This window comes from Ptiloglossa arizonensis, chromosome 10, assembly GCF_051014685.1.
Source record: "Ptiloglossa arizonensis isolate GNS036 chromosome 10, iyPtiAriz1_principal, whole genome shotgun sequence".
NCBI classification, from domain to species: domain Eukaryota; kingdom Metazoa; phylum Arthropoda; class Insecta; order Hymenoptera; family Colletidae; genus Ptiloglossa; species Ptiloglossa arizonensis.
The window spans coordinates 17,282,354-17,308,896 of NC_135057.1; the positions used below are offsets into that span (position 1 = coordinate 17,282,354).

General features: G+C 51.0%; 1 protein-coding gene across 1 annotated transcript in view; it reads right to left on the reverse strand.

Annotated features, from left to right (window-relative positions):
• Positions 1-11,799, reverse strand: part of Msp300 (Muscle-specific protein 300 kDa) — an 87,185-nt gene extending 75,386 nt beyond the window's left edge. The window contains 6 exon segments of the mRNA XM_076322366.1: positions 9-187; positions 814-906; positions 1,079-1,162; positions 1,245-1,340; positions 2,165-2,226; positions 10,757-11,799. Coding sequence (XP_076178481.1) covers positions 9-187; positions 814-906; positions 1,079-1,162; positions 1,245-1,340; positions 2,165-2,226; positions 10,757-11,438 — 1,196 coding nt within the window. The 5' untranslated portion in view covers positions 11,439-11,799.
• Between the last annotated feature and the right edge of the window lie 14,744 nt (positions 11,800-26,543).

Below are 26,543 nucleotides of genomic sequence, written 5' to 3' on the forward strand. Positions count from 1 at the left end.
CTACTAACTTGGGCAGGGCATTGGTCACCCACTGAAGCAAAGTCTTTCGCGCTCCTTGTTTCCATTTCTCGCTGCTTATGCGTTTTCTCTCGCTGGCGGCCGAACCTTGGGTGCTGAGACTCTCCAGGCTGCTCTGGCTGCCCCACGTGTGCCCGAGATACTCCAAAGCTCTCGTGTTCTCTTCGATCTAAAAAAAAATGCGCGATCGGTGAATCGCGGACGAGGAAGAATCGCGACGGAGAAGAATTCACCGGGAAGGAGGTTCTAGCGTGCGTGTTAGTGTGACGCGTAAGATCATGCAAGTGCGTGCTATCTTTTACTCTCTACGGCTTTTCCCTCTCGTCAAGATCGTACCAGTTGGACAGAAATCTCTTTTTTTTTTATAGCTACTCACCTTCCTTCGATCCTTCGATCGTAGCTTGTTTTTGTGGAATAAACACGGTTAGCAGAATGGAAAGTAATTTACTTCGCTCTTAACGAGGACTAATTTCTTTGTTTCGAAACGACTAATCATTGGCCCCTTCTCGAAGCGTTCCTCGCGGAGCAGAATTATGCGAGGACGCAGAGGTGTGCGGTCTACGGGGTCTTTATCATTCTCAAGCTTTTGATTCGTAAACGATCGACCTTCGCGGTTCCCAAATTAATCCCCGCTGTAAACGATTGCAGTGTTACCGCGTATATCGTAGCACGTTTATATAATTCAACGTTATACGTGGTACGAGCGTAAGATTCAAGCAACTACCGCATTCTAGTTGTAAGAGTGCTTTTTGCGTATAGCTTCGACCGTATTAGTTGAAACGAAAGAGCGTCTACCTGGAAGTACAGGATGATGGTCCATATCAGGCCTAGCACTACGGGCGGTCTTCCGTCGACCAAGTCGGACGAATTTATGTTCACTAATTTGATCTGGAAACGGTCGAAAAATATCATTGCGCTTACATACGAAACACTTTTCCTTCTTTTTTCTTTCTTTTTTACATATATAATATTTCACGGTCGTCGATGCCCGGAATTCGATTATTCGACGCTAATTCGCCAGAGACCGGAATCGCGTAGCGAGATGGTTTCGGGTATTCACCTTTTTGCTCTGTAAGAACTGAAGCGCGGTATTGGCGTTGCTGAGAAAATGCGGTCTCTTCAAGTTACGGCCTCGTTCCACCGGCTGTAAACAGAAACGCAATTCGTCGCAGCGGAACGTTCCAACGAACGGAATTACGCGATTCGCAGCTGTCGTACGCACTCACCAGCTTCTCGCCGGACAACACTTCGAGCAACGCGAGTAGCCGGGTGCCATCTTTCAGGTCCTCGATCAAATCTTCCACTCGGAGCGGTGGGATTCTCTGAAAACGAGTACGATCATCGGCACGTGCATCGTTAAATAAACACTTCTCGAAATAACCGAGTACGTCCGTTGAAGCTTCTTTGTTTCGAACGTTGCGCGTTACTCGAACACGTACGATTGAAAAGAAAAGGAAACGAAATAAGTTACAAAGTTACGAAGCGACTCCAAACGATGACAACGTTCGGACTTTCTCGAACGGTGTAAATCGATCGTGGAAGAGAATTGGAAACGTCCATTTCGTCGAACCGAAACCAGCTTCGAGTTTCCGGGATCACTCGAGTACGTGATCTGGTGAAAAACGATCGACGGTACACGGACCTCCTGATCGTCGCGCCTTACCTTTCTCACACTCGACCGTTGCGCGGATCTCGAAGACGTCGTCGAATGTCTCGAGACAACAGGACGAAAGGATTTTTCGTATTTTTCGATGGAATCGAAGGGAATGGGGATAGGGGTGAGTCGGGTGATTAATTAAGTCGCGTTCACGGAACAGGGTTGAACGCAATGTCGTGTCGCTTCCGAGGCATGCATGTCGCGAGGAAGTGGGCTGGGATGTCTAATTCAAAGTTTCCAAGTATCCGGAAGTGCGGAAGTTGGGGAGCAGTATCGAGACTCGCGAGCCAGGCACGAGTTATCCCAGCCAAGGTCTGATATTCGTGATGAGAAGTAATTTCACCGTTGGCTTATTATACGTACGTATGTATGGGGAGGGACGATAGAAAGAAGAAGACTCGGACGAAAAATGCTTCCAGAATCGATATATATATATATATATTTTTCATCCCGAATTATTTTTATCGAGAAATTGGGAGTGTCGCTCACCTTGGATAGGTAGGAGTTGATCCAGTTGACGAACGTCTTCTTCTGTACTCGTTCCTGTTCGTCTAAAAAGAGAAGGAAAACTTTAAGCATTCGGATCGTAGTCCGAAATATTTCAAGAGAACGTTAATCAGACGATTAGGGATTCACTCGTAAAATAAAAGAGTTAAAGGTCGACGATCGCTCGGGACGTTGTTTCGTATATGTACTCGGTACGGAAGGTTTCGGTAGAAGGGAAACGTTGGCTTCTTTCGCGATTTGCGGAACGATCCGCTCTTAATCTTCGAAACGTGCCGAATCTCAAGGTTGCCTCGTGGTGTCATCGGAGATAAACGAAACATTTTCTACGCTGTTACGCAAGCGGAATTACGTCGATCGTTGCGGTAACAAATATTCGATCGAAAAGATACTCCGAAAATGATATTCCCGTTACACAGAGTCGAAGAAACAGCGATCGAGTTACGAGACAAGCTACGAACTCGCAGCGAGTAAATTATCTCGCAAACTGTATCGCATTATCATCGTCTTTCGAACCTAAGAATAATCCTGACACAACACTCGACGACATTGATAACGAAGATCGAACGAAAACTATGCGCGTTAATGTATGCAGCGTTTGTGTAAGTGATTCAGTCTTGACTCGCGTTACGTCATCGTCAATTGCGTACTCTCGCGATTATTACAGCGCGCGAACCGTAAATCGCGTTGGAAACGGTGCATTCGACGCCTCGGAACGGGAGGAGGTCGTAAAATTTTCAAATTATCGGGCGAATGTTTCGATTCGTTGGGACGGAGAGTATCGTTGCGTGAAAAATTCATCGATCGATTCACGCGTATGTACATCACGCCCGAAGTAGACAGTCGAAACCAGTTTCTTAGATCGTAGCGTGCACAGTGGCGTTCGTTGAAACGCTCGATCGGCAGTAAGCTTTCGTATTCTTACGCAGAGTTTTGAAACACTTTGTAAGGTTAGCCGGCACATCGGGCACACCCGCGACAAAGTACCTATTATTCGTTCGTTCGTTCCGAGAGAGAAGGCGTTACACGGTTACCGATCGAACAACCAACGGAAAAAGAAAAGAGACAACGGCCGGTGTCGAGGCGAAAGAAAACTTTGAAAACGAATGCGTCGTTCGCGTTCGCACGGTCTTCCACGGATACATCGAGCGAAAGATAGAACGCGAGGACGGTTCGTGTCACGAACACAGAGACAGTTTTTAATAGATTCGCACGCGAGCTCGCTAATGATCGTTACCGGTCTACGTATACACGTACGGCCGCCATATGATATACGATAGACAGCTGGCTAACCCTGTTTCAACAGGCGGCGTCTATTCGGATTTTATTTCTCGCGCGAGTTACCGGGCGATCGATGGTAGCGTAAAAGTGGCAAACGTCTCGACTCGAAATGCGATCGAGATTCACCGTCTTTCGTCGTCCGTCATTTCGATACGCAACCGGTCTACGATGCACGCGAACCGCATACATCGGTTCAAGGAATACATATTACACGCTCGACTCGGTAACGGTATACGAAACGTACTCGGATGAAATAAATCGCGGGTCGTTGGTTCGGCATCCCGTGCAGTGGTCGTTAAAATCGCCGAAATATAGTATCGAGCACTCGCGAGATTTACCGCGCATCGTAAGGTAATCGGCGGCGTAAGGTTCGCAGCTGGTCCCCTTTCGCTCTACGACGAATCGACGACGTCTCGTTCGGTTCTTGTTCGTTCGCGCGTCGTCTAGCTATCGAGACGAACAACTAAATTACATCCTCCGTTCGGAAGGTGTAATTTCACGGCGCATTACGCGCGCATCGATCGTGCGTTCGGCTCGATCTTCGAATGCACCGTGATTCAATAAAGCCCGAACCGAGCGGAGCTCGCCGCTCGAGATTCCCTGCTCGCGACCTCGCTTCGATAATTGGCCATCTGGGAACTCTCTCGATCGGCAGAACGAACTAAAATTCTAGATCCCAACGATCGATATCGAGCAACGTTTGTTCATTCGGCTCTCGAAACGATCGCGGTTTCGAAAACTTGGTTATTTTTCTCCGCGCGATTCGTCTCGCCACTTTGCTCGTTCTTCGAAACACTTTCGTCTCGGTGAAAAGAAAATGTTGCGACGCGAACACGATTCCATCGTAGAATGCGTACGCGGGCACATGTACGCGCACCTTTCGATCGACGCCCGATCTCGCAATTTTTCCTCTCGCTTTTATCGCTACGATCCATCGAGCGGTAATCGTTGCCGAAATATAAGCCGTGCATCCCATAAAACGTAATTTACAATCCAATTTACGAACGAGATCGGGGCGATACTCTCGACGCTGGCGAAACCGCACCGCTTTTCGCAGGGACTTGGTAATTGCGGACGGTGTTGCGTTTTTTCGTTCGGAGACGACGAGGGGTGCATAAATAATTCACTTCGGGAAGCCGGGTTTGCAAATTGTTCTCCGTTCGCGTAGAGCGAACACTCGAGGAAAGAGAACACTCGATTCGTGTCGTGGACAATTTCGATCGGCGAACGACGGATCTTTATCGTCCAGCTACTCGTAACCGAAGGAAGGGAAGCGCTCTTTGAGAATGGAAAAAAAAGAGGAAAAAACGAAAACGAAAACGAAAACGAAGAGAAGAGAAGAGAAGAGAAGAGAAGAGAAAAGAAAAGTAACGCAATTAACAGAAACAATCGACGCAACGTAACGCGAGGCGACGCAACGGTTGGGTTCGAGACAAATGGTTGCTCAACGCCTCGACGAAGTCGGTTGGGAGTTCGCGGCTCGGAAGCGCGAACGCGAATCTTCTTCTCTTTCCCGGTATTTTCCATCCGATCGTCGCTGACATTTAAAATTATCTCGCCTTTCTCTCCCCCTCCCGTTCTTTTTCCCTCGAAAAGAGGTGCACGCATAAGCCGGACGCACGTATAAATTGGTATTTTTAGCGCTTTCGTCTCTGGGCCGTGCGATGTCGAAAGCAAAAGCCGCGACGGGGAAGGGGCGATCGGTGATGTGGGACAAATTCTCGTGGATGAGCTCATACGCTCGATAACGTCTTTCGGGGGAAAGGAAATCGATCGTGTTTTTCCTTTTTTCCGCGCCTCGATCGCCTTGATCCTCTTCGTGTTTGCGGTAATTCGATTCGCAGCACTGGGCAGCGTTTCTCGGCGAGAAAGAACGTTACCGTTCGTGAATTTAGGACACTCGGCGAACGGAGTTTAGATCCTGAAACGTTCGCGTCGAACTTGAACTCGTAGAAACGATCGTACGAAAGAATTCTTCCGTAACCGTCGATGTTCCTCGAGGATATCGAATTCGTCGAGGAGAGTAAACGATACGCGTGACGAGTCTACGATTTCCTTTGGTTCGTCAACCGTGGATTTCTGCGCGCGTTTTTATTCGACCGGATTACGCTATATTTACTCGTCCGCGGTGCGATTCGTTCGATCGGAAGCCGAGAGACGACACACGACTCCAATTGTATGGAGTTGTCCGTAGAAATCGATTTTGGGGTAGATCTCCTTTCGATAAATTGGAACGTTGGCAGCTCCCTTTGGTTTCGATCGATCGGCAAAGGAAACGCACGGTCACCGACTCGAACGAATGGAAAATGTCCCGAGATAACGAAACTCAACCTTGACGTTGGTCGAGCGACAAACGAATCGATTTATCGAACGTAGAAGCAAAAACAGCGTGCCCGCGGAAGAGATCCAACACTCGGACACGTATCGTTTCTCTCAACGATATCGCTAGAGGCATTCGAAAGATCTAGGTAGGCAGGTATAGGCCAGGGTGAAGTGTACATTTCGCAGTTGTTAACTTCTGTTTTTAGCGATGATCGTGTCTTAAAATAACCGCCGGTTTCAGCAACAAGTTTACACAGCGCGATAATAATGTTCGCTGCAACGACTTTCCCGAAGGGGGCTCCATTCGTAAGAACGTAAAGCCAACTTCCAATTATCGAATGCAACTGCACGCCATTCACCATGCATGCAGTTGCATACACGGTGGCTAATCGGCTGTTCGAGGATCCAAGTTTTAAGGGTTGAAAACTATAAATTAAACGCGGCCGTGTACGGTACTCGCGTCGATCGATCGGTTCGCGTTCTTATTGTTTAATTGCTTTCGGAAGCGCGGCCCTCCCGGTGAAACGAAAAGGAATCTGTCGAACGCTCGAATTGGCCGCGGTCGTCGCGATCACTCTCCATTAAAAACGACTGACCGTATGTTTGCACGCGCGATTGTTCGTTAATTAGTTCCTAATGAGCGTTCAAAGGGGATGAGGTAAGATCGCATGCTCGCTCGTCGAGCAAATTGGAGAAATCGTGGCATGCGAGCCGATCATGCGAGTTCCGACATCGTTCTCGTCGTCGCGTCGACGTCGGCCCGCGCCATTCCGTTTTCCACGATCGCGCTCTCGGCGAAGTCGTCGTTTCTTTGTCCTCGAATCGGCCGTAAATCTGCTCGTACGCGAACCGATTTGGGTCGAGCCTAAGGTAGAGGTTTTTTAATCGCCTCGGAGCCGGCAAGGTTGCGCGGGATCTACCGATCCTCGATTACCGATCCCCGATCGCTGTGCCGCAACCTTTTCGGTCAACGCTCGATTCTCGGAATCGAGTTAAGCGGCTCTAAATAGAATTTACGATGCTTTCTATATATAGAGCGCTGGTGTATTCGGTAGTCGCGATTCGTCCCCCCGCTTTATCTAAACGGCGTTCGCAAATTTGCAAGCGACGTTACTCGCGCGACGATGGTCCAATGGTCTTCGAAATCGTCGATGGTATAATAGCGTTTGGGATGCAAGACCCAACGATGTTCTCTCGCACGGAAACTTGGCTCGTCTTCGATCGGCCCTCTCTCCGAAAGAGAAAGAGAGAGCCTCCAGAAATATAGTACGTTCCACGGTATACCCGCGGGGGTATCGTTTCAGAATCGGACGGACAAACGGACGCGCTCGTTCGGAAATTACTTTCAACGATCGAAAATTGACGGATCGCCGTCGCTCCGAATTAACCGTGTCTGTCACGTGCCTCGAGCATGGATAATCACTCGACGCAAAGTACTCGGTCTACGTCTGGTCTGGTATACACGCGTAGCATTCAATTTCCAAGATGTTGCGAGTGCCCATCGACGATAATTGCCCGAGCGTTTCCGAATAGGAACGCACCTGCACGCAATGTACGCGCAAAAACGGTGCGCGCATCTTTTACGCTCGTAAATGGTAAATCGAAGCCGACCGGTGGTACCGATCGATCGAGATACGTTCGATCTTCCAAACATCGATCGACGCGCGACACCTTCGTAGACACGGTTACCGAACACCCGCACGACCTTCGATAAAAATTGAAATCCGATTACCCGGAAACGAAGCCCGGGTCGACGTAGCGCGTCTCTCGAGAAACCGGATCGAATTTGTCTTTCGTTCGCGCTCAAAGTCTCGTAACGCGAACGGAGCTTCGCGAGCCGATTCCTCCCCGGAAAGGAACTAGCTACCTCTTCCCTCGTTAATTCGCGCGTATGCGTTCGACGTTTAAAAAGCCACGGTACCGGTCGATGGACACGCGCGACCTTGAACCAACCTCGATCGCTCGACCGAAAAAAGCTGTTTCGGGAAAGTTGCCTCCCTCCCGCCTCTTCGAGACAACGAAGCCAACAACTCGCGTCCCTCGGGCCTAACCTAACGAGCCAACTTGACCCAACTACCAATCTCCATTCCAGTTTCTTCTTTTACGACGACGATAATCGGGAACGCGCGACCAACGATAACGAGAAACACAAAGAACGCTCGGAGGAGGGACGAGGAGAGACGGAGCGAAAAAGGTTTCAGAGAAGGCGAGCACCGAGTAACCTTGAACCGACGCCCAATAACGTCATCGTTTACTATTAGTACGAGTTACCGCGTTACTCTTCGAAGAGACTGCGACGCACCGCGTTTCGGATTTCGTTTCGTCGCGATGTTCTCCTCGAGAGGAGACCGAGTCCCCGCGACCGGTTTAATTCGAAAATTGCCAACGCGTCGCTCCTTTTTTCGCAGCGAGGAAACCGTTGGACGGTGTTCGACTCCGACCTCGAACATCGTTGAATCTTTTTCGCGACGGATTCGCGAATCAACGCGCCAACGACGAGGTTCGATGCTCGTCTCGCGTTAACGCGAAGATAAATCCAAAGTTGCGACGCAACCGTTTAACAGCTGCGAACCAACGTTGACCTTGACCTCGTTCCCGTCTCCGTTTTTTTCTCGACGCACTCGCTCTTCGTAGATTCTACTCGGTTCCCCAGCTTCCTATCGAAGCGGACGGCGCTCCGTTGTTCGGCTCGAAACGTTACGAACGAGCGCGTAATATCGATTACGAATCGAAGGAGGGAAATTTCGCAGCGCTCGAACGCTCGAAACGCTCGAAACGCTCGAAACGCTCGAAAAATCGTAAACAAAGTTTCCGCGTCTCTATTTTCTCGGACGGTAATCACGTAGGCGCGAAATCCTCGAATACGAGATGCACAGTGATTCGGTATCGAGGGAGTCCGATATTACGAATTACAAGAGGCTTCTGCGGTCGCTGTGTCGTGTGACCGGTCGACACCGGGCGCGAGCGGTTCGTTCGTACGGCGTTGCTCGTTATCTCGACCCAACGGGCTTCGTTTTATTTATTCGCGGGGAATAGATCAACGGTTCGTTGCCCCGATTCTCGATCGTTGAGCAATCGTTCGCGTACGGAGCCCCGCGGTACCACGGTGCGGAGGAACCGGTGCCAAAATGTATCGTGTAAAGTGTATTCGGAGCGACGTTGCTTTTCTCCAACTTCCCTAACAACTTCGCTCCACTTTTTTCCCATTTTTTTAACCAGACGTTTCTTCGACGAGTCCGATCGTCGTATCGGTTCGTTGTCCAGAAAAACGTTCAACCGCAATGCCGTTCATTTCTTTCTTCCCCGTCCCACCTGGATCAACGTTCTCGGCAACGAACTGCCAACGATGCGGCCGTTTACCTCCGTACACGATCGCATCTCGTCGAATCGGTTCGTTTTCACCGTCGAATCGATCCCGAAAGCGAGATCCGCGCTTCGTCGAACACCCTGTACGTCGAACGCGAAGTAATTCGATCGTACGCGATTCCAAGTCGTTCTCCTAAATTGTTCGGGAACGCGATCCCCGAATCGCTCGTAGCGCTGTCGTATCGTTGGGGTCGCGCGGGCACCGTTTCGACTCGAGCTCGAGAGCGAAAATGCGTATTTCGTACCGGTGACATCGACCGTGGCCCTGAAAACTGCATTCTCCAGCGATCTTTCCAGTTTGTCCCACGTAAGGCACGGTGAACGTGGGCAACGCCGTTATCCGAACGCAAACCGCGAATCGATGTTATCGATCGAAGCGCGAGACGGAACTCGTTACGTGGCACGCGTTATTAACCGTTTCGAGCGAAAATGATCCTTATTAACATTTCGCTAGGCGCTATCTTCTTTTCTTCTTACTTCTCGATCGGATGTATCGACGAAAGGGCAGCCTTTGGCCCGGATACCTATTTTCGAGCACGATGCTCGCCGCCGAGGAAAGCCTTACGGTCTCCGCGAGGGAATCGCCGATGCGTTACTAGACGGAGGCGAATAACTCGATCGATCGCGGAAAAGTTAAATTCTTCGGCCTGCTTCGTCGCCGGTCGAGTGCAGAGGGAAGGGAGGGATGGGGAGGGGAGAGAGAAAGAGAGAGAAAGAGAGAGAAAGAGAGAGAAAGAGAGAGAAAGAGAGGAGGAGGAGGAGGACGGGGAGAAGAAAAGCCCTGTAACTCGACTGGAAATTCCGCGAGTGGACGGTAAGAGAGGAAAGTGGAACGTTTTAGCCGTATTAGGAACGCGGCGAGGTCGCTCACCGAGGCGAATCTTTGGGTTTCGAGATAAACGGAAAGGTCGAAGACGCCTCCCGTAACGAAAGAGGAACGGAGTCGTAGAGTTGCCGCAACGCGTTTCGATATCGTTCGCTGTTCGAGGAACCTCGTAGTATCGACGCGGTGCGCGCACCGACGCGGTTTAAGGCTCGATCTCTCGCGTCGCGACAAAAGGTTCCTAGAGTACGCGAAAGGGAGACAAGTAGTTTACCTTTCGAACTGGAACCAGTCCGCGACCACTCCCCCGTGGAAAGGAGAAAAGGAAGCAACGATTGCGGTGCAATTACTCGACGAAACGATGAACCGCGTGTAAGCGCGGTTACATAAATTTCGTAATACCGAAGGTTTATCAATTCGGCCGGTGTTCGTTGGTGGACGCGACGCTAGGAAATAGAAATTGCATCGAGCCAATTTTATCTTATCTTCGACGTTCAATCGTTTCCTCGTCTCGCGAATCTATCGTCCCTGTCGGACTCTCCACCGCGGATTCGAAATTCCCGAGAATCGAAAGTTTGTTAAAGTCGGGTACAACGCCCAATCGTTTCTCGATAATCGCGAAGCGAGCGTATTCGCAGCGCACCCTCGGCCGTGCCCCTCCCCCGGGCTCTCCCCCTCCCCGCTGCCGTGTTCCTCCTCGTTCGGCGAATTCGGTTCCCCATCGGCGTCGGGGAGTAGCGCGTCGAAGGGATTTCGAAAATACGTCGAAAAAGCGAAGGGGATACCTTTGATCTCGGCGATGTATGCGTCGTATTCGTTCTTGCTGGATACGTATTCGATCCTGCTGACGTTCTGGAAGGTTTGAGCGCGATACTCGGTGTACCGTTCGAACGGGGTTCGATCGTCCGTTCCCGGATGTTGTCGAGGGCTGCTGGCCCTCCTCTGGGAGAGACTCTCGTCGGACGGGAACCTCGCGAACGATGCGACCGAGCTGGACTTGCTTCCGCAACTGGGTGCACCGTGGCTGTGGCTCTGATAAGCCGAATCCTCGAGGGCGTGTTCCTCGCTGGGCGTTCTGCTCGATTCGGCGAGGGCACGGTGTTGAAGGGTCGCGGGACCGGCGCCGATCATCTCTCTGACGGTCTTTCTGACGGTGATCTTCTCGAACTTGACCACCTTGGCGCCGTTCAATTCGCCCTCCTCGAGTAGGGTCTCGAAACTCTCCTCGAAGGAGGAATCGCTGGCCCTGGAGGAGGGCCTGGAGTTGCCGGTCGAGCGAAAATTACCGACGTGTCGTCTGGCATCGATCTCCTGTAAGAGGTCCTCGGTGCTGGCGGTGCGTCCACCGGACCACACCTGCTCGTAGAAGGTGACCCTGTCCCGCAGCCGGGCACCACGTGGTGTGCCGGAGCTATCGGTGTTGGCCCGGTTGCCGACAGGACTCTCGGTTTTCGGCGGCGTCGACATGTCTCTCTAGTTGGCTCGCCGGTGAACGAAATTCATGCCGTTGAACGCGGCGCGCTCCTCCGGTTCCGGTTTCTGCTCGTTTCACGGTCGAGCTGCGCTCGTGGACACCTGTTCTCCGCACACCACACCCTACGCGCACCACCACCGCGTACATCGGCAGCTCGTTGCGCGTCGTCCGAGACCGGCCGGGCCGGTCGACGGCAACGAGAAAGAGGATCTTTCCTCGGGGGAAGCTACCGAGCGTTTCGAGGTGCGTTTGCTCGCTCGTTCTCTCTCTCTCTCTCTCTCTCTCTCTCTCTCTCTCTCTCTTTCACGGTTCGTGTTCAACGTGCGATTACGTCGAGGTAACGCCGTTGCGCGACTATCCGCGATACGCGTCTACCGCTCACGGAATGCACTCTGGCCGCGCACCACGGCCGCCGGTTCGATATTGGTGCCTCTCTTCCCGACCTCTCGCCGGGTCCCCACCTCGTTCCGCCATGAGGTGCCCTCCGTGCCCTCCTATACCCCCGAGCCGTCCACTCGGCTTGTCCGCGAGCCGCATTGCACGATCACGAGGAACGACCACGACGACGAGGACCAGCGCGATGTCGACGTCTCCTACGAATCGAGCCATGCGCCACGACGTTTCCACTTCCAGTTCCACCTCGCCTCCTCACCTTGCCCTGGCTCGTTTCAGCTCCCCTTGCCTCTCACCGCCTCCTCTACCCGACGCTTTGCCCTCTCTCGCCTTCCCTCGTTCCGGCTCGCCTCGTTCTCTCTCTCTCTTCTCGTTTGCCCGATCCAACCTTCCTGATGGGGAACACGCCGGTGGATCGATGCCTTTATCCTGCGTCCTTCCTTCTCCTCCGCTCGACTAAATGTCACTTCGCGCGGCGCCGCGGCGCCCCGTCGTGTCGCGTCGCGTCGCGTCGCGTCGCGTAGCGTCGCGTCGCGTAGCGTCCCGACCCGTCTCGACCCGACCCGTCCCGTCCCGTCCCGTCCCGTCCCGTCCCGTTCCGTCCCGACCCATACGTCCCGTCCCGTCGTTTCGAACCGCGCGCGCCAACCGTTTTTACATCGATGCTCAATTCCGCGTGCGATTCGTATCGCGTAACAATCGTTTTTAAGGTATACCTCGAAAGTCGCGATAACGCGATTATCTTTCGTAACGCGCGGAGAGAAGCAAAACTTCCTTGACCCTATAATCGTTCGCAGCACCGGTACTCGGCGAACGGTGGAGAAATCGTCGCTTGCCAAGACGCTTTTGGCACTCGGACGGACGATGATCGGTGAGTATCGTTTCGGGGACACTGGTCGCAATTATTGGGCCGATTTTAAAGCCGCACTCTGCGTTCGTTCGACGACGAAACAACGCGATCGGAGATATTCAATTTTCGGATGCTCGAGGGACAGCGCAATCGCATCGACGGTAGTCGCAGGAGAATGGAACCAGCTTTCGATGGAAAATCGAAGGCTACGCCCGCGGCGAACTCGATCTTGCGAAGCTTCTTACCGATTCGCGAAACACGGCCGTGCGAAAAATATTTCGATGCGCGCAGCCGTTACCGGTCGGGCTCTGGATTCGACTCGACGCTCTCCGAGGCTCGACGTTTGCAACGTTCCGTCGCGTAAAACGGCGCAATTGACGTTTCACCGAGTACACGAGTACGTAATTCCGCGTTCCAGTTTAACAAAGTTTGCTCGGTGCGCGGAATCGCTACAGTTTTAGCGTTAGAAACGTAGACGTCGTTATCGGTTTCGAGACGTTGGAAGAAACAGCGCGCGTATTATCGGCGATATCGCTCTGCGCAACAATCGCGCGTTATCGACGCGTCACAGTTGCGTAATGCAAATTCAACGCGATAATCGGAAGTTGTAAATAAATCGTGTCGCGAAGGATGAACACTTCCGAGGTTGGGAAACATCGCGTTTTACGGCGCGATTAGGTTTTCGTTGCCTCGTCGAGATTCCTAGTCCCGAATGAAATCGTAGACAAAAGTAACGTATTTTCGCGGTTCGAGGTATCGCGACGATCGCGTATAATCCTAATTCTGCGGTAAGCTCCGCGATAAATGCGTATCGGATTCGCTTTATCTGCGAAAAACAAGCGGGCGATCGATAAACGAGGTTCGTCGATTCGGGGTTTGAAAAATAATCCAACGATCGGAGCTCCCTCGATCCGCGTACGCGTCCGCTAATCGTTTGTTTCTCGGATCGTCGATAGCATCTTTGTCGGAGTTGCTCGTGTTCGATCGGGAGCTAGGGCATCCCGCGTACACCTCGACTCGAAATCGCCCGATCTTTCCGATCGATCGACCGACCGACCGACCGACCGACCGTCGAGCACGGAGGTTGGCAACTTTGGCGCATTCGAGGAGAGAAAAAAGTCAATGGCGACAATTACGAACGTACCGCGGCAGGTGCTCGTCACGTCTATTTATAAATAGGCGAGCCACGGTCTTCCACTTCTCCCGCGCCGTTCGGCAGATATGCAGTCGCGGACTCGCGCGGACTGCCGATAACCATCGACTCGCGATCGTTGCGGGTGAAATTGTTGGAAATCGGGTTTCACCGTACGCACCGAGACACCTTTCGCGATAAACTCATTTTTCGAAACGTTCACCCGCGACGAACGGTTTTACCGAGCTCCTCGTTCCTTTTCATCGATGCGCAACCGAAGAAAATCGGTGCACGTATCGCGCGACTGGTAAACCGGAAACGTCGTTTGAAATTTAAACGACGTCTTTCGGTCGAAGGAGCAAGTAATCGATAATTGCGTAATTATTTCCCAGTAACGGTCGCGCGGTGCATTCAACGGGTGCATAAATCTTGCGCGTTGGCCGAAAATGTTGGCAAAATATCCGTGTTCCTTCCGAGTTGCGATAATTCGAAGGCGGAAGAAATATGGCAACACGTGTCGAGGAATACTCGAAGACGCGTGAGCGTTTCAAATTTTGGAAACCTTCGGTCGGTCGCGCATCGAGAGAACGAACGCTCCCTTCGAAGAAACGAGCACCGAAATGGCGATCGAAACCTCGAGGCAAACGCGGAAGTCGAAAGAAAAGCGAGGTCGAAAAATCTTGCGATCCTGGATGTCGAGAATCCGACATTGCTCGACGATCGTTGTCAACGTTCGTCTCGAACCGTACCGAAGAGTAACGTTTCTCTCGGCGTTCGATGCCAACTGAAACAAATTTTCCGCTCGAGCGATCGAAACGTCGGCGCTAACCTTCATCGATCTCGACTTCGATAACGCGCTAAACGCTCGAAGCCGATGCGAGCGGTGCGAGATCAACGCCGCGAAGGGGGAATACGTGTTCGGTAATTGGTATTTCGGAGTACTCACTTTGAAGTTGCTGTATCGTAGCTTGATACTCGGCGAGTTTCTCGTCGACGTAGTCCTGACTCTGGTTGGCTATTATTTCGGCGGTGCTGGGACCGGTGGCTTCCTCTTCCGTCTGCGAGTGATCCAGCGGGACGCCGACGTATTCGTAATCGCCGGGTCTGTACGGCGAGATGATGTATTCCGGTGGTCCGGCGACCAAAGGCGACGCGGCGTCGCTCTCCAACGAGCTCTGTTCAAACGGAAAGAAAATAATGACGAAAACGATCCTCGGAACGTAACGCGATGTCGCTACGTTCGAAGAAATGGCCGTGAGTAGATTCGAAAGACGCGGCGCCTCGGAAACGTCGAAACGTCGGGATGCGTTGTTAGCCGAGACGGCGTACGTTACATTCGAGTCGTGGGTTCGACGCGAGCCGAAACCGCTAAAACTCGTAAAATCGTCGTGACGCGTGGTCTTTCGGTTCCACCGAAGGAGAACCCTCTTTCACGGCCAGGTTCGATTTCGGTGGTTGCCGCGGTGGTCGACGCGTCGACCACTCGGAGAAGCGATTCGCGGTGGTTCGAGAGGCTCGGTTCGACGCCCGTAAGGTCCAACGGTTATCGACGCGCGTCGATCGATCTTACCGTCTCCCCCGAGGGTTAACGGACGAGGAGCGAGAACCACCGAGTCCGGAGCGGGCCCAGGTTTCGCGATCGCTACGGGAACGGAATTTCCATCAACGGGAAATGAATCGCTTCTCGAAATACTATAAATCGGAACGTACCTGAGTCGGTATGAAGGGTCTGGGTGGCTGACTTCCGATCGGAATCGGCGATGGCCATCTGGGCCTGGGACACTGAATGTAGCCGGTCGGCGATCCAAAGACCGGCGACATTCCAGGTGAGATCGGCATCCCGATCGGTACCGGGCTCATCGGGTGCATCGTTCCGGAATACGTAAGGGGGGACGTAGGATGAGCGTGATGAACCGGGGTGGCCGGTCCTCGAGGACGTTGAAGGTGCGGCGAACTCGAGGGGCTGTACGGTGACGGGGGTCTGAAGTGACCGGGCACGTTCGGTCTCCCGGACCAACCAGCCCCTGGCCCGGGTTTTCCATGGGGTTTCGACGGCGGCTGCGACATCTCCGGCTAGTTCGAATCTTCCCGATCAGCTGGCATCGCTGCAACCGAGCGAATGCATCCTCGATTATTTCGTTCGAAGCTCGGATCTCCTCGATCGCGACGTTCGCCTCGACCAAGATTATCGTTCGGTAGTCGTTGGAAGCCGAAACGTCGTTCGGCGGCTAACGAGCTCTGGGTCGCGCGGTGGCACTGAGTAGGTAGATCGGGATGGGCGATCGGCCAAAACTCTCTCGAAATAAGCGTTTAGAATTGTCCGGCTTTCCTCCGACTCGGCTACCCTTGTCGCGCGAAAAATCTACAATGGACGTATTTTCACCGCGACGCGACGAGACGCGACGCGACGCGACGCGACGCGACGCGACCTGCGTACACGCGTACGCGCGGAGAGAGAAGCGCTCGAGTCGCACGAAACGATCTCACGATACTTTTCGAGAACGCGTACCGCGCGTCAACGTTCTACGAAATTACGTTCGATCGATTCCAATCGTTTGGAAAGTTCGTCGAACCGTCGTCGCGTCGAACGGACCTACGTTTTACGATGTATCGCGGAACGCGAAACCGAAAAATAATACTTTCTCTCGTTTTCTCGGAAGTAGAAAAAAGTGGAGGCAGCGCGGTTTCGCGGGTCGAAGGTCTACGATTTTTGGCTGGATATCGAGTTTAGGCCGACTAAATATAGCGACAATTCTATTTTCGAACGACTCGAACGATAGCTACGAACGCGTCCGACGCGTCAGGTATATTTGCACCGAGTGCGTCAGATATTTTAGAAAGTGACGCGAATATTAACACCTACAATTAGCCTTGTAGTCGCACGCGTGCGTTCGAGCGAAGACGCGGGGGTGCGTGGCGCCATCGTTTTTCGATGCAACGCCGCGCAATCCCACGTTTTTCGTTCGCCCGATCGTATCTCGCGCGAAAAAGGAGAAACCTTTCGGCTGTTCGATTTCGAGGAAAGATTCGATTCGATTCGATCTTGCATCGAAATCGAAACTTTCGTACGGCCGCGAATTCGATCGCTCGTTACACGGTGCACCGGTCCGCTTTCGATTCGTAAAGACGAACGCGGCGAACGGTGCATCCGTTGGGAAAAAATCGGCTCGAGATATTTATCCGGAAGGTTTCTCTCTTTCGAAGGGAAGAAACGGTCGGTGAAAAGCACGCGTCCATTTTGTTCTTGTTAAAGTTCACGAGCGCCATTACGAAGTAGGGTTCGACGGCTCGCAGCGTTCGAGTTCGTTCCACCGATTTCGATAAAGCGTCGAGAAGAATGAAGCGCCGGTGCTATTTATAACGCCAAGACCACTCGAGAACGATGCCGTACGAATTCGGACACGAATTTAGGGTGCACGGGTTTATCCTAGAGCGCACGGAAAACGGTGAATCGAAAATTCCTCGTTACTCGGCCAACGTTTTTTCTTTCGCGCGCGCTCCGCTCGGGAAGAGAGCGACCGACCGAGAGAGGAAAAGGGAAGACCCACCTTTCCCGTAAAAGTATTTCGAAACGATTTCTCCCGAGTAAGAATCAAAGGACGCGTGCCTACGGAACGCGACGTGCTTGGAGGAAAACGTAACTCGGACCTCGAATAAAATTACGCGAAACGAAGCGAAGCGAAACGAGATCGAAATTCTATCGTATCGAGAAGAGGCACGGGGCTTCTCCACGCTCCAACGGTCGTTAGCGCGCTGGATCCTGGACCTCGGATGCTGGGTCCAAAAATAAGATTACCGCCGAATTAACGAACAGAAATAGTCTTCGTTCGGAACGGATGTTCCTGACACGGGTCGCGCTCGAACCGGTGAACCCCGAGGGCCGATTATCCTCCGAACTCACGACCAAACGGAATAACGTTCGTAGCGCGGGAAATTGACCATTCGAGGGAACGGTAGCGAAAATCGGAACCGGCATTCGCGAACGATCGGTAACGCGTGTTCCGTGTTTCGCGTTTCGCGTATCGGGCTCGAGGTTCGACGGTGCCGCGACACACGGTAGCGAAAATAATAGAGAGAACCATACCGGAACGACGTCGAATCGAAGCCAGAGATTTCGGTGATGGAAATCGAGTCGGCCGTTTTAAAAATCCAACGGTCCAGGTAGACGGCGATCGTCGGAATCCGTTCCGGTGATCGAGAAGAGCTTATCGATCCTGTTCGTTCAAACCGCGAATCCTCGAACTCTCATCGGGCACGGTTTTATCGCGCGAACACTTACGAACGGTCGTTCGACGACGAGTAGCGGTGAGTCGCGATGATCGAGCTAGATCGAGGTAGATCGATCGTGGCGGAAAAATCGTGCGGCGCGCGCAACCACGAATCCGTGATCCGGATTTTCGTAGTCGATCCACGACCAAGACCACGAACAGACTGCCCGATCCGCTGGTTCATCGGTCCAGGCCGACGCTTGCCGCGACATTTATATTTAACTTTGGCGTCGCTCGAGTTTCGGCTTGGGTTTACACTCCGTCGATTCTCGCCGCCGCGTTCCCGTTCTACGTTTCCTCGTCCCTTTGCCGCGCTTTCGCCCCCGATACCGATTCTTATTCCCTTCCCTTTCGTTGTCCCTTTTAGCGAGGCGCGAATCACCTCCATCGAACGACATCGCGCGTTCGTCGTTCGTTTATCCCCGAAACGGAAGTCGATGCCGATTCTTAGTCACATCGCCGGACTTACGGCCCGGAGAGTCGAAAGATTTCAGAGGACCGCGTGGAATCCGTGAACCTCGAGGGTCCTCGGATAACAAACTACTTTACGCGATCGTAGCCGGTGAACCTTCGAGCGCATTCTCTACGCTCCAAGTGTTTTCAATCGGAGAACATCGAACATCGGTGTTGTTCGTCTTATCGTATAGAGCGCTATTCTCGGTCCAATTTCGTCCCACGTACGCGGTAAAACGATCGCAGCTTTTTCGGTGAGAAGTTTAGAACGAGCGGAGGAGTGGGAACTGCCACCGGAAGTTGACAGCTGGTACCCGTGAGGTTGACGATCGCCTTGACCTCTTTCCGTTAACTGGACAAACTATTCTCATCGATTTCTACCGACGAACATTTATTTTCGTTTCTCACTCGTTCGACTTACACGAAAGAATTTCAAATTACCGCCGTCACGGAAAATATCGAGGTACGTCGATCGTGGAAATCTGATCGAAATTTTTTGCCTTTTGAATTCATCGTCTCTCGAGTTTCTCCAGAAATTGGCAACACTCCGGCAATCGACTCTCTTCGAGAGAGATACTTTTCAATATTCGATAAATCGTTGCGAGACGATCTCTAGTTCGCGCTCGACAAATTTTTAATCGTTATCTTCCTCGTTAAAATCAAATTTTCAACGATTGCGCGCTCATCGTATCGCATTCTCGTTCTCGTCTCTCTCGTTGAAAATTTGCATTCGGCACTCATTGAACAATGACACGGATATGTCACTTTTATCGCGATTGATAATCTACTTCCATACATCCATACCACGAGACGATAAACGCGCTTCAAACTTTTCTTCGAAATACGAATTGTTTAAAAATTACCAGTGTTCGAGATGGTGTTTGACCTATAAAAATTAGAGTCGATGAACTATTGCCAAGAGCATCGGAAGGCGCAATCGTTTCCCTTTCGAACGAGCGAAACTCCATTACAATGGGATTATTTTTTACCAAGTTTCAGCCATTTTACGAAACCCCTGTATTTTCGTTGGTTTTCTTTTTCGTCGGTGGCGCCATCTATGGCTAATGGGCCAAGTTTGTCGGGGAATGATTCCCCTTTTCGGTCGCTAGATGTCGACACAAGGACTGTATTCACCTTTTTGCGGCTTTATAGTATCGATTCGTCCTATAGGATCGCTAGGTACCAAAGAACCGCATCGATTATCATTATTTTTTATACCGTATTACAAATCTATTTCAAGTTAACGATTCTGATGTGAAAAATACATTTAACGGACCGGTGACACAGTTTGTGCAGGTTTCGTAGGACTTTCTATAACTATTTGTAAAATTATTCAACGAAGTAATTTCGTTGCGCGTATAATACAAGTGGCGCTATCTGTGGCTATTGGGCCAAGTTTGTCGGGGAATGATTCCCCTTTTCGGTCGCTAGATGTCGACACAAGGACTGTATTCACCTTTTTGCGGCTTTATAGTATCGATTCGTCCTATAGGATCGCTAGGTACCAAAGAACCGCATCGATTATCATTATTTTTTATACCGTATTACAAATCTATTTCAAGTTAACGATTCTGATGTGAAAAATACATTTAACGGACCGGTGACACAGTTAGTACAGGTTTCGTAGGATTTTCTGCAACTACTTGTAAAATTATTCAACGAAGTAATTTCGTTGCGCGTATAATACAAGTGGCGCTATCTGTGGCTACTGGGTCAAGTTTGTCGGGGAATGATTCCCCTTTTCGGTCGCTAGATGTCGACACAAGGACTGTATTCACCTTTTTGCGACTTTATAGTATCGATTCGTCCTATAGGATCGCTAGGAACCAAAGAACCGCATCAGTTATCATTATTTTTTATTCCGTATTACGAATCTGTTTTACGTTAATAATCTTAATGTGAAAAATACATTTAACGGACCGATAACACAGTTTGTACAAGTTTCGAAGGATTTTCAACGACTACTTGCAAAATTATTTAACGAAGTAATTTCGTTGCGCGTATAATAAAGGTGGCGCGATCTGTGGCTACGCGGCCAAGTTTGTCGGGAAATGATTCCTATTTGCGTCGCCAGATGACGACGCACGGATTCTATTGGCTTTTCGACGTAAATAAATAAGTAATCGGAGTACTCGAAACGTTAAGGGCGAATCGATTCGTGTCTGTTTTGTTAATAAACGTTTTACTTGTAAGTTACATCGCAAACAATGCTGTAATTTAACAACACTCGCGATATTCCGACTCCGTATCGGTGATCGACACAAATATAGCCTTTGTTATTGATGAACGATTTCTGCGGTACTCCGATCAGTTGTTCGTTCGTGCATCGAGACGATTCAAACCTGTTGGAACGCGTTACGGGCAATCGCAATGAAAAATAGATTGCACGGCGAAGCGAAGAACAATTCGAATTCGATGACGTTCGAGTCGTCGAAGACTGTTTCCAATTTCGTGGAGAACCATCTTCGAAATTAACTAAGAAACTCCGTGGAAGGAGAGTCTTTGCAATCACTTTACCCCGAGCGGACAGATTTTAGATAATTATAACGGCCTGGTTATAAGCGTACTGGTTTAATCCTCGCTTACAACTGTAAGTACAGCTTCAACTTCCGGTCGTCGAGGAACATACGTAGTCGTGTTTCGTCGAGATTAGATCCGATTAGAACTTTCCCGTCTGCCCGAAGAAACGTGCGAAAATACGGCGAGCACAGCGAAGAGTAATTCAACCAGCGAATTTGTTCAAGGAAATACGGAATTCGAGGACACGAAACGCGGAGCACGAATTACGCCCTTTAAGCGCGAGAGACGATTAAATGTTCGAATCGTTTCGAGAAACGTTCAACGAGGAACTCTTTCGCGGTATCTCGACGAACGGAGGGTGCGATTCGCGCTGCAAATTGAAACGAAAAATTGTGAAAATGATTTCCGTATCGGAGGATCGCGGTCGGGTGTTGGTAAGGTTCGGCTCGATCGCAGTCTTCTTAACGCGGGGAGGTTTTCTCGGCGGGAGGGGACCGCGAGTACTTTCGATGCTGGTTTTGAATCGCGGTCCACGGGAACGTTTCTCGAGGAAAATTTTTCCAGCCGGACCGGTGCCGTAATTTAAGAGCAACGAAAACCGAGCAAGAATATTTATTTCTCGAGCGTGCTTCTATCGGGGATAAAAACAAGAAGCACCGCAATCGCGGTGAAAATCCCGTAAGCAAGGCGAACGCGCGGCGAGCTTTTGAACGAGCGGGCTTGCGGTTCGTTTTAAAGAGCGGGTTATTATGCCGGTAGGGCGTTCTTCGCGATAAAATTTTCCCATTGAACGGCACATCGTTGCACCGCCGCGCCGCAATAATTAAGCTTCGCGTTCGTCTACGTCGCTGGTGATTTCTCTTATCGATCTCACCGCGGGGCTCGATGTTAATTACGAGCACAGCCAGCCGTTCCGCTCGAGATTTCCACGGTGATTAAGGGTAATTCCTTACAGAGTCGAAGGTAACGTGGACCGAACCTGGTGCCACGGACTCGTGTCTCTGCCGCTCGAAATTTTCCAAATTCACGCCACTTCGAACCGTTGTTAGCTGCTCGCGACGCAAATTACTTTTCGATCGCGTCCACGGAAGAAGAACGAGAAGAGTTTTCGGGGAGGAACCGGCTCGAAGGAGCCCTCTCTCTTCGAAGCGAACGGTCTCGGTTGTCTCCGCAATTTTCACCCAATACGGATTTCCATCGGGAACCACGAGATCGATTCTCGCGATTCCGTTCCTCGTTGCGATTGTTGATCAGCAGCGTGCCAGAAAATCAATCGCTGTTACGGCGATGGCAATCGAATCACGGGCCGCGCGTTAACGGGCCACCAATCGTCCAAGGTTTCGTCGATTCGCGTACAACGTAACGGTTGATCGTTTCTCGTTCAGATTTCGGAGGAATGTACTCGATAATCGACGATAACAGCGAACGGCCAATAATCGCGTTTTGTATTTTCGCAAGCGGAAACAAAAGCCGGGAGAGACCGTTATCGAGAATAACCGATGTTCCATTTAGCGCCGCGAACGGAATCTCGTCTTCCCTTCGTTTCGATACCAGCTTGCCTCCGAGAGCTTCGTTTCACTTTTTATCGCGATTCGTGCAGCGATCCGTTTCGGTGCGCCCGTCCGCACGAATCCGCGCAATGGAAAAACCGAGCGAAAGATTCCCATTCCCATTCCGTTCGCGATCGTCGAAAGACACGCGAACGGGTAAAACCAAACACTCGCGAGTTACACGCGAGTTACGCGCGTTACTCGTTTCTTCTTTCCCTCCGAATCTCTTCGATCGCGGTACTCGCTGTTTTCTTCCGCGCTCTCGTCGGGCGAAACTCTCTCGAGAGGACGATACCGTTCTCGAGTTTTCTCATTTTCTCATTTTCTCAACATTTTCACCGAGAGATCGAAGAAGAAGGACCGAGAACCCGCGACTGCTACCAGAGCTCACCGTGTTTACACGATCTTACCACCGAATGGCTTTGCATAGCTGCGGCAATTGTTTCCTCTCGAAATGAGCAGCCGGTGCAACGATCTTGAGAATAACGACGGTGCGTTTCCGTAGCGGCACTAACGGCGCTGTCGATTAACAGGAACCCCTACGCTGCTGGATCCGATTTAGCCGTGTGTCCCGAGTTCCGACGCAATTACGACAATGGCCGGTGCAAATCGATTACGACCCAGGATGCAAGGATATCGTATCGTTCGCCTATCATCGAACCTCGATCGCCGACCCGAACCACCGTGTTTTCTGCCCCCGGAGATTCATCGATCTCGAATCGAAGAAATCGTTCGCGTTTACACAATCGTCACGGAACGCGCCGATCGTTACGGAACGCGAGGGTAACCTGGAACGCTAAATAGAAGAAAATTCAACGCGTATCGATCTATCGACGATGAATCGCCAATATCTATAAATTCTTACGGTCTCGTGACCGCAAAAACCTTCGATCCCCTATTGCAAATTGCCTCTACCTTTATTCGTTCGTTTTTCTTTCCTTTCCTTTTGTCAGTTTTAACGGCGTAACAACTCCGACGACGATCCGCTCTTCGAATCGGTGCTGCCCATAAAAAATGTATTTTCAACGAAGATCGCGACACGGTAAGGGCGGTTCTTCGTGTCACGCGTTTACAACTTGCGCGCCTAATTTACATTTTAAATCTCCCGCGGGTCGGGCGATGAAACGTTAATGCATGCAAAATACGGTGAAAGCGTTTTGCGCGAATTAATACGTTTGCGACGCGGAGTGGGCAAACGCGTGCGTTCCGGTGGCTGACTTTTATATTTCCTCGCGGCTGAAACGGGACGCTCGCGATTTCTATCTCGCAGCCGCGCGTGTTACGCGCCGAAGACGTTTTTACGCGTCGCGACGCGGATCAAAGGGACGGAAAAATGAATTTCACCGAAAGCCCCGTAACGAACGGGGGAAAATTACGGACAAGGGCCGTGCTTGTTATCGACCTTTTAATAATCGCGCGCGGAGCAACGACGCGTCGATGCTAATAACAAGCTCGGTGCGAATAGAACGGACACGCGCGTCCAGAGTGAATTTGCACCGGTGAATTCGAAACGTTCGATTCTTTCGCGCGAATCGACTCGTTTTCTCGATCCTCTCTTCGCTATTTGCAAACGTACGCTCGCGTATCGCCCTTTCGCGCGAAACTTATCATTTTTCGATCGTTTCCCGGTCGAGCGTGTTTCTTCTTTCGACTTTGGTCGGTCGTCGGTTCGTTAGCTCGTCCAATCGAACCAATCGAGTCTCCGCCGCGGCGCCGGAGGAGCCAACGACGAGCCGAGGCCACGGTATCGTATCCATCCGCTCGATTCTATATTCTCGAAAGAAAGATTTCAGCGACGGCGAGCCCTCCTCGAAGCACACTTTGCTCAATGGGCTGCCGACTTGGTAATTACCGTCGGAGTACTGCGTAATTCAGTCGTCCGTAACGAAGCGGCGGTGGTGGGGAACGGGGACCGTGTTAACCCCTCCGAGTTAACTTCGGGCGGCGAGCAGGGTGAAAAACCGGTAAGAAAAATAAAATGGAATCGGGCCCCTGCGATAACGGCGATCTCGGGCACACTCGGGATTCGATATCGAAAGGAGCTGGAACGATCGGTAGAACGGAGCACGCACGTACACCGGTGTACCGCGCGTTCGTAACATCGAGAAAGGAAATTCAACGAGGCGAGGGTCCTTGAAGAAATCGTCGAGAGTCCGCGACATTGCCCGTAAAATATAGTATACGAGAGCTTCGACGAGTACGCAAGCTCGCACGTTCCACGCCGAACGCGAGACACTTTCGTCTCCGATGCTTCGTGTTCCTCGAACCTCTACAACCGGTCGATTAATTTCCGAATAATAAGCGAAAAGCTTCGAGTCGCGAAAACTTTGATCGCGAAAGCCGTAATTTTTTCCTTGGCCGGTCGCTTAAAGGAAGCGACCGGAGTCGTTCGAGCTGCACTCTTTCGTGGAAGAAGCGGACGGGAAACGGCCAGTAAAATTCCCACAGAAGCAGCTCGCGCGCGTTAAATATTTATGAGCAGTTCCGTTACCTTCCCTCGTTTCTTTCTTCTTCCTTTTTTTCCTTGTTCTTTCTCCATTTTTTTTCGTATTCGTTTTGTTTTTTTTTTGGTTTTTCCTCTTTTTTCTTTATTTTACCCGAGCGCACGCCACCGAAAACTTCGCAACGGCGCGGCGCGGCGCAGGTATTTGTCGGTGTCCGTCCGGCGCAGCATCCGGACCGACGGGTCATTTGTTACAAAAATGGCCCCGAGTTATAACGGAGGAAGGACGCGAGAGTATGTCCTTGCCAGTATTTTCCTGTCGACGGGTCCCGGTGACCGGCAATTTTCCGAAACTTCCAAAAACACTCCGTTCGTCCGGATCGGACGCGTCGCCGTACGTTCTCGTACTTCCTTGAACGATTTCCAGGCAATTCACGATTCTCCGGAGTTTTAAACTTTTACCTCGATAACGTTACGTTGGGAGAACGATGAACATTCGAAGCTCGATTTCCCTGTAGAAATTGAAACGTTCGCGTCCTCGCTTTTCGCGGCTCCGTTAAAAATGCGTTCGAGTCGATTCGAGAGCCGTGTAGGAACGGAAAGCGCACATAATGGAATCGGTTGCAAGTTCCGAAAATTTATCGTATATATTCGTTTGTAACAATGAACGGGACGAGCACCGACCAGGGGAAAAATTAGAGCAGCCTCGACGGTGAAACTCGGCGCGCCTTTAAATCAGTGCTTTGTTTCACGGGACAAAGTGAAACGAGCCGGTAATTTGTGTCGGCTTCCTTCTATTTATCGACGTTACGAAACGTTTTAACGGACGTTACCGATTTTATCGCGTTACGTGTCGCCGGCCCCTCGTAATTTTTACGAATAATACGCGAGAAAGGAAACGATGCTCCCAACGACTCGGAGAATGCTCTTTCGCGTCGAGGCAACGAGTTTTGCGCCACCGTGTCGCTAGAAATTATTCATCGTTCCTCGGCGGATCCCGATCGATTCGGTGACAACGCGTTTACCTCGAAACGTTACGAGTTGCGAAACAATTTCCGATACAAGAAAACGTACCTTTCCCGAGGAAAAATATTCTATTAGCGCATCGTTGTACCGCGCGTTTCGAGCGTTTAATTTTCCTACCTACGTTAACTTCCGAGGAATTAATTATCGAAATAAATTCGTTGGTCGGTTGCTCCAATTATTCGTCCCTCTGTTCTACTATATACCGAAGCGATCGCGTACGCGTAGGTAACGAAACACCATGCGGTAATGATTATTCATTATTCGCTAACGAAATACTTTTCGTTCCGTCCCTTTCGCATTCATCGTGTTTTTCAACGTTTCTTTGTTCTCGTTTGCTCTTTCGGAATATTTAAAGAATTCAACGCGAACGCGTCCCGTTATTAATAAAATTTCTCCGGTAGAACGGCCCGAAACAATTGTTTGTAAAATTATTTTCCAACGAACCGCGCGCGAAACGTATTAA